The sequence below is a fragment of the Nicrophorus vespilloides genome, unplaced genomic scaffold, assembly GCF_001412225.1.
Source record: "Nicrophorus vespilloides isolate i.1.1-1 unplaced genomic scaffold, Nicve_v1.0, whole genome shotgun sequence".
In the NCBI taxonomy this organism is placed as follows: Eukaryota; Metazoa; Arthropoda; class Insecta; order Coleoptera; family Silphidae; genus Nicrophorus; species Nicrophorus vespilloides.
In genome coordinates, this window is record NW_017096705.1 from 95,466 (window position 1) to 104,689 (window position 9,224).

The 9,224-nt window shown below is 32.0% G+C and overlaps 1 protein-coding gene across 8 annotated transcripts in view; it reads right to left on the reverse strand.

The window, feature by feature from the left end:
* LOC108557942 (optomotor-blind protein) overlaps window positions 1-7,847 on the reverse strand; it is a 59,001-nt gene extending 51,154 nt beyond the window's left edge. For all 8 annotated transcript variants that reach the window (XM_017914686.1, XM_017914692.1, XM_017914690.1 and 5 more), the window contains exon 1: window positions 6,671-7,847. In XM_017914686.1, the coding sequence (XP_017770175.1) occupies window positions 6,671-7,206 (536 nt within the window). In that variant the 5' untranslated portion in view covers window positions 7,207-7,847. The remainder of the gene's footprint in view (window positions 1-6,670) is intronic.
* Between the last annotated feature and the right edge of the window lie 1,377 nt (window positions 7,848-9,224).

Consider the following 9,224-nt stretch of genomic DNA (forward strand, 5'->3'; position numbering starts at 1 on the left):
CATCTTGTTACAAAAATAAAATAATTGTATTGAATCACGTTTTTCAAAATTCTATAGATTATTTGAATAAATTAATAGGCAAAATCATTGAAAATTTATGAATGTATTCAATGGATCAACAAAACTTACAAAAAAGACACAAATTTGTATAGTAAAGAGGAAAATATTTGGTTTCTTCTATTTGCAAACTAATTTAAAGCCATTTCGGTAATGTTCGCATCTTGTTACATAAATAAAATAATTGTATTGAATCACATTTTTCAAAATTCTATAGATTATTTGAATAAATTAATAGACAAAATCATTGAAAATGTATGAATCTCAACAATAGTTACAAAAAGACACACATTTGTATAGTAAAGAGGAAAATATTTGTTTTCTTCTACTTGCAAACTAATTTAAAGCCATTTCGGTAATGTTCGCATCTTGTTACATAAATAAAATAATTGTATTGAATCACATTTTTCAAAATTCCATAGATTATTTGAATAAATTAATAGGCAAAATCATTGAAAATATATGAATGTATTCAATGGATCAACAAAACTTACAAAAAAGACACAAATTTGTATAGTAAAGAGGAAAATATTTGGTTTCTTCTATTTGCAAACTAATTTAAAGCCATTCCGGTAATGTTCGCATCTTGTTACATAAACAAAATAATTGTATTGAATCACGTTTTTCAAAATTCCATAGATTATTTGAATAAATTAATAGACAAAATCATTGAAAATATATGAATGTCAACAATATTTACAAAAAAGACACACATTTGTATAGTAAAGACGAAAATATTTGTTTTCTTCTACTTGCAAACTAATTTAAAGCCGTTTCGGTAATTTTCGCTAATTTTAGAGTCGGTTTCGCTTCGCCTTATTTTGTCCTCGCATACACATATTATTTTTTTTCTTTCATTCCTTCATCATCTTCGTACGTTTCTTAAACATAAAATTATAAATAACTTTTTAATAGGTAATAAACTGAAACCGTCGTCGTTGTCGTCTTCGTCGGTGGTGGAAGAAAGAAAACTAATTAATGCTCTTTAATCGTTCGCCGTTTATAATTCCACCGATGGGGGCCATTATTTCATGACGATATCAATTATTAATTTTCAACTTTCCCTCGTTTTTATTTCTTTCATATTTTTTATTTCTTCCTTTTACCCTTCTTACTTACTTACAAACATACATACATACAAGAACATGCAAAATTATCGACCGTCCCCTGGTTATAAACATTCCACAGCCCCCTGTTACGTAAATTATGCAATCACTCAAAGTGCTGGCGGTTTACAAATTAAAGTACAAAAAAAAATGAAACGAACACACGAATAACTATTTTCCATTCAGAATTTAATACACCTTGAAAAATAACTAAATTTATAGAAAAATCAATTAAAAATTGTTAAAAATTTCGCAAATTGAACAAAAAATAACTTAAAATGTTCTTAATCATCAATTAAATTGTGTTTATTAAATTTAATAAATCTATAAACATACATATCTGTTGCATATAGTAAAATATACAGAAAATAAGTAAATGAATGGAAAAAAAAATCAAAATTATTTTATTTACGAGCAATATTCCATACGTTTCATTTCATTTCATGTTGTTTTTACACCATTATTCATACTTTTATGTGAATTTTCATTTATTAAATCTATTAATTATTTAAATAACTTTGTCGATCGGAATTTTCGCTCCATTGATATACGAGCAAAATCTGTTTAATACCATTTTTTTTCACAGGTTCAAATTTTCGCGCTTTAATTTTTAACCAAAATGGTCGAAATTTGATCAATTTTACACAAAAATAGTTATTTTTGTTCATTATTATTTTGTCCAATTCAAATGTCTTTTAGTTATGAATTAAATTGAATAGAAGATTTATTTCTTTAGATTTTTCTCTTTCCACAACAATTATTTCATGTGATTTTTCTTACGTGTTTTTTGAATATTTTGACTTTACTAAATATACTATAAATATTTTCTTTACTTAATTATTATCTACATTGTATAAGAATTTAGGCCAAATCCTATTATTTATATCTGTTTTAATCCAATCCAATTGTATTGTATTATAATTTGTAATTCATCATATTTTAGGTCCTAGTTAAGATCAAATATTAATTCTATTTATTAAAACCATCCAAGTTGTGTCTTCAAATCACATTGCTTAACTATTGTGAAAGATAAACGATTCTGCTATAATTTTCTTTGTATATTATTACGTGTATTTTCGTTTTTCATTAAAAAAAGTACAGAAAAGCTTTAGCCAATTTGAGTTGCTTTAATTTGATGTGGGATAGTTTAATAAAGTGGTGCAATTTGTTGATTTGCTGGAAATAATTACCGGTACGTGGTAATGTAACAGCAGAAGAAAGAATGAATAAGAGAAAGTGCGTGCAAAAGGGAAAGAGAAAAACGCACTTAACGTAATCCAAAAATTATTATAATCATGATGATGAACGTGTCCCGATAATCTTAATCTATTCAGATGAAGCGATATCAATTCCACTAATGCCACCTATTAATAAATACAAGTAACACAATTTCAATTTCTCTGCTTCTTTAAAATGTTACTTTTTAGTCTCTCTTTTGGGTCATAAACTATCGGCTCGGATCTTTAAGAGATAATTATTTCGTCAGTCGTCTGGATAACAACGGTTCGATCGGTGTAAAGACGCGCACCGATCTCTATCTGCAAAGGAGGCCCTGATCTTCCTTCTTTTTTTTTATTGTTTTTTTTTTGTCGTCATCGTCGTCATCTTAAAGACCGCAAAAATCAACTACCTAAGAGATGTTACCTTTTGTGCAGCCGAGAGACCAACAAAAAAGAAACACGGGAAAAAAGGACGATAAATTCGGGAATTTTTTTTTTTTGAGGGGTCCCCGCAGATAAGGATCTTTCCTCCCAGCACGCGTTACCAGATCGCCGAAAAGATTTGGCAAACAAGAAGAGGCGTGCTTCTTTTATTATTATTTTTTTCATCATCATCATCATAGTCTTCCTTCCTGAGGTACAAAAAAAAAAGAGAAAATTATCGACCCGAGTTAAATTGATTTGCACAACGCCGACTACCAAAAAAAATAAATAAGACTAAACTGGAAGAAGCAAATTCTGTGACTAATCAAAAAGGCTATGTAGAAAATTTTGATTCCTAGAGCTTTCGCTAATAACACGGATGAATGAAGAGAGAAAATAGGGGTGGCCTTGATTTGCGCAAACAATTCTTAAATTTTTGCAGTTGCGTGTGTTTACATTTGTAAGACTTTGGCTCATTGTCGCAATTGATACAAGTTCCTCATCAGTCTTAAGTAGCAAAGCGCGCGCGAGCTCTCAAAAGAAAACATGAAACATTCACACTTTCGCTCCATTGTTCTTTCCTACTCTTTCTTTCATTTTTTGTCCATCGTCCCTTTAGAGCTGCGACAAAAAGGTTTGAGCAGCAAAAAGGGATTATAATTCGAGTGCGCGGCTTCCCCCGAAATCGATATGGACCAATAATTTCTCTTTCTTTCTTCCCCTCTCTCCCATCTCATTCCAATCCAATTTATGTAACGGCTTGTAATGTCTGCAAATCGTACAAACTGCAATCGCATTTGTTTAAATAATGGACGGAACCGACATCGCCTTTTTGATTTATATTAGTTGTAAAACATTCGTACGTTCATACCGGCCACCATAAATTTCATCACGGATAGAAAACACTTCTTTGCTTTTACCAATGGAAAGCACCGCTCCTTGCAGCAATTTGCAAACGGGAACATTATCGACTGCTTTACAAAATATTTACATTACACACGCTTCATTCTTGCAAGTTCTTTTTTTATTATTTATTTTTACATCAATTACATAATTTGACTGTTTTTCCAATAAATTTTATCCATAATAATCAATCATTTTTCTACCTTAATTCTACCTTATTTCTTTACATTTTTATGAAAAAATTAGAACATTTTCAAAATATTTGAACTAAAAATTGAATCAGTTTAATCAATCGTTAAAAACAGAGCGTTAAAACTTATGTAATAAAAAACTATAAAAACTATTTAATTTGCTCATTCAGTACATCAAAAAGTTAATTGCACGAAACAAGAACTTTGCAACAACAAAACAACTTAAGTCAATTCTATAAATACTCAAATGCTTTTTTCTAATTTATTTAAGACACATAATGCCAATTATTCTCGTTGCTTTCACACAGATATTCAACATTTCAGCGTTTGCATTTCACAGAAAACAATGTAATTATTGAAATATTCACGCAATCATTCAATATTTCTATTCATAATTCCATTATTATATTATTAATTTCAAAAAAAAATACGTAATAATCATTAATTTACTGCACAAAACAAATATTTCATAAAATTTTACATATAGTTTTTTAATTAATAGTAAATTCATTTGTAAAGACAACAACAACAATATTTTTTTTTAAATAATTAGTAATGGATTTGGTTTAATTGAGACGAAAATAATGATGGGATTAAGAAAGAACAAACATAATTATAAGAGTTTAATCTATCCGTTCCAAATTAAAAATGATTATTTCCCCCCAAATTACATATAATTAAAGCGTATTTAACCATGAATTAAACGTACAATTAATTAATTAAATTTTTGTTTGTTTCCATTCATTTACAAATGATCATAGATTCAGTAGAATTTCGTAACGGGAGAAAAGATTCGGGCCTCAACGCGCAACCGAATTTTTACCGTCGCTTACCAACTTGCAACCATAGCAACGTTATATAACATATTTTCTTCATTAATTTTTACATTAAACGTTTTGTTCTTATTTTTTTTATTAATTATGAAAATATTAAATAATTTTTCTAAATTAATTTTAATAAAACTAAGCTTATTTCTAGGAATTATTTGTAAATTTGATAAATTGTTTTTTTTTGTTATTCTCTGTATTAAATTTATTTCTTGTGAATTCTTGTGAAACCGCAGATTAAATGAAATAACAAAAATAAACCCGTTTTGTGTTGCAGCAGCCGCCGCCGCCGTTTGTTTAAGCTTTAATATTTAAATTACGCGCCCATTCATATCGTCCGCATTTTGTTTTTGGACCGTCTCTTAAAATGTGCTCCTAAGAAGACTCGATTCGTATCTCATGACTTCCCGTGAAATTTACCGCCGCGCACTTTCGCTTTTTCATTCATGCATCAAAACGACACAAAATTTCATTCATTTATACACAAACAAAAATCGAAATTATCTAAACTAATAACAAAAAAAAATGCATCGAAACAGTAGAAAAATATGATAATTTACAATTACTCTAGCGTTTCATTATTGAAATGTCACGTTTGCAAATGACGTAACGAGAGCAAAAAAAAATGTAATATTTCTGTTTTCTCTTATATTATATAACTTTTTTTTTTGTTTTTGCTGTCGCTGCTGCATAATTATATCAATAGAAACGGCAATTTGCAAATTGAAATTGATTTCGCAATCGCGCATCCAGCAGTCACATTAGATTCGTAATTTCGAGCAAACATAATTAATTTTCGCACACACGCATTATTTTCTATCTTTAATTTGTTGTTGTTTATAAATATTGACTTAACTTGCAACTGCACACGACGAAATTAATTTAATATTTACGCAATTATACTAAACGATTTGCAGTTAATTACGATTTGTTGCAAAATGTTCGGATTCGAATGGATTTGCATAATATTTTGATATATGTGTCAAATTCAATTTACAATATTTAAATTCACATAAATACACAAAGAAAATGAGATTTTTATAAATTTGTTTCGAAATTTTATTAATTTAAAAATGTAATTTCTTTCTTCTCAAACAACAAATCTTATAGTTCATTTATTGTATAATTATTAAACTTATAATTATATCATATTTTTATGCATTTATTCTATAAGAAACATATTTATTATCTGATTTAATTATTTAATCAACGTGTGTCAAGTTACAATTAATTGTAACACTCCTTAGGCCAAAAGTAATAATGAATGTCAAGTGATATTAGCTAAAACCACAATTCTCACATATATAATTATTTATAACTACGATTCATTTAAAATCTAATTTTATTTCACCAAATGTATAATTTTCACATAAAATTTTCATTTATAACCTTTTTATTGACCGTTTTATATCAATACAGAAAATAAAAATCTTGTCTAATTATTAAATAAGAGAAAAAATAAACTCATTTCTCGTTGTTTTAATTGCGCTTAAAAAAAAATGAAATTTTGCTTCATCAACTGTGAAAATTTGCATTTATTTGTAATAATAACACTCAATATTCATTAAAGTTTATTTTTATTTGCAAACGATTTTATTTTTTCATTAATTTAGATAAAACTTAGAGAAAATTTTTACAATTTCTTACATGTTTATACAATAATAATTTCATCACAAATGTGAGCAGCAAAAGTTTTTCTTATTACATATTGAAAATTTTTCACTTAAATTGTAAATTAAACATAATGGAACGTTCTTATTTATGTTTTGACTCAGAAAATATTAGTTTTCTTTCTAAATATTGTAATTTTATATTTGTTTAGAATTTTATTTATCTACATTTTCATATTGTAAATATTTTGTGTAAATTTTCTTTCTAAATGTTGTGTTGTTGATTTGTAAATTTTTGCGTTTGAAAAATAAATAAATAAAATTTGTCTGTACCTTCCGCTTTTTGTAATGACCATTTCGGTGCCGAGCTTGTGGAACTTCTCCCACAGATCCTTTCCTTCGAGCGTGACTTTGGGGTCGTCGACGACGCCGTCCTCCTCGGGTTGTATGGCGCGCAGAGGCCTGACCATGGCAGGATGATGGTTGTGCGCGGCGACGGCGGCGAGGACGACGTCTTCTGCGGTGGTGTAAGGGTGTCCGCTGAGGCTGTGCGGATGCGGCGGGTGGCCGAGCTTCGGGATGAGCGTGCCGGGGTAGCAGGAATGAGGATTCTGACTTCCGAAGGCGGCGAGCGCCGCCGCCGGGAAGTAACCGGCGGCGGCGGCAGCGGCGGACGCCGCACTCGACCCTCCGCCGCCGCCTCCACCGCCGGGCGAGGTGCTCGCAGGAGACGTGCTGCTGTTGGCCGCGGTCAGAAGGCTGCTCACACTGAAGTCCGTCTGCCGGGGCAGCTGGAGGAACGGATGGTAGGCCATCGTGTTCTTGGCTTTCGGGTCTAAGCTATTATCCAGCGCCGTTTCGAAACGCATTTGGGTTCTCTTGTTGGAACGCGGGGGAATCGCAACGATCCTCCGCGCACTGCTCTAGGTGAACCAAACGAACGCAACTGATTACCACCGCTTTCGGACTCAGAACATAATCTCTTCTTGAAGTGCGTGGTGCAGTTTACTACAGTGTTGTGTCCCTTTTTTTTTCTTCTATTTTATGCACCCTTTTTCTACCTCCGGATCGAAGCAACTGAAGAAGATACGCGAAGCACCAGGTATATATTATCACTTCTCGCCGGACATCGTGTTTGAGGGCGAAGCACAGTTACAAAAAAAAATATACAATAAATAAAAATTACGTATTATTTGTGAGAGAAAATATAAATAGGAATCCGGTATCACTGCACTTGGTGGAGGATCTCGTGACTCGTCGGCGACGGCGACGACGCCGGTGGAGAGAGCGTGGCGAAAGCTTAGCGTAGTCAGGGGGATTTCCGTTTTTCGAAACTCTCGCACGAAGCGCAGAAGGTGTGTGTGTCTGTCTATTCGTGAAAAACCGCAGCAGCACACAACAACGATCACTACGATTTTAGAGTCCTGTAGGGTTAAACCGTGAGCGTGTCGCTATCGACACCTCTATGCGACGTAAAGTGTAACGTAAGACTATAGAAGGATGCGTCCGCGGCGGCCTACGAGTGTGTTAATGACAGGGACGCTCTCCGATTGGTCGGGCTGGTGTCAGATCCGGCGGCTCGACCAATCGCGCGGCGACGTCGCCCCCACCCTTTTGACACTCGGGCAGGGGCCGGCGTTTCACGGTAATGCCTACGTAGGCGTTGCTTCGAGCGCTTTTTGTGACGCCGATTCTCCGCTGCTTTTTTGTTCCGCCGCCACCGCCGCCGCCGCCTCCGTCGCCGCCACCGCCGCTCGAGACATTCGAACGTTTCTCACTTGTACGCCCCGTGTCGGACTTTTCCGGTGGAAGCCTCCGCCGCAGAAAAAGACAGAATCCACCACCACCACCACAACCATATAAAAACCACCTCCCCCCGCCCCACACTCAACTCCAAATATCTCTCTCACACACGCAGAAGTATTATTATTATTATTATTTTACTCTCCATCTGTCATTTTGCAATACTCGCCCGGCGCAAACCCGAACGGCGCTGAAATTTTACCAGAAAAAAAAATGCCGACGTGAATTAACCTACAATTACTCTCCTCCCTGTGTTTATTATCTGCACTTTTTCAGGATTATAACAAAAAAAAATCTTTTGTTTTTTATCTATACACAAATTGTAAGTAACACTTTGAACTTATTTTTATTTAGACTTAAACATTTTACAAGAGTTACAAGCACAATTTTTATTATTTACAAATTTACAATTTTAATTTGAAAAATGAAGTAATGGGAAAATAGTAATAATATAAACGTAATATATTTATAACAAAATTTTTAATTTAAAAAAAGGCCGACGTGAATTAACCTACAATTACTCTCCTCTCTGTGTTTATTATCTGCACTTTTTCAGGATTATAACAAAAAAAAATCTTTTGTTTTTTTCTATACACAAATTGTAAGTAACACTTTGAAATTATTTTTATTTAGACTTAAACAATTGTTTCAACAGTTACAACCACAATTTTTATTATTTACAATTTACAATCGAATCATTTTAAAAATGAAGTAATGGGAAAATAGTAATAATATAAACGTAATATATTTATAACTAAATTTTCAATATAAAAAAAGGCCGACGTGAATTAACCTACAATTACTCTCCTCCCTGTGTTCATTATCTGCACTTTTTCAGGATTATAACAAAAAAAATCTTTTTTTTTCTATACACAAATTGTAAGTAACACTTTGAACTTATTTTTATTTAGACTTAAACATTTTACAACAGTTACAAGCACAATTTTTATTATTTACAAATTTACAATTTTAATTTGAAAAAAATTATTTATTTCGTTTAATATAAATTTTTTCATTGAACAATATTTTTATTACTTCATAAAAATTGAACTTATTCTCAGATTTTCAACAAATTTATTTAGGA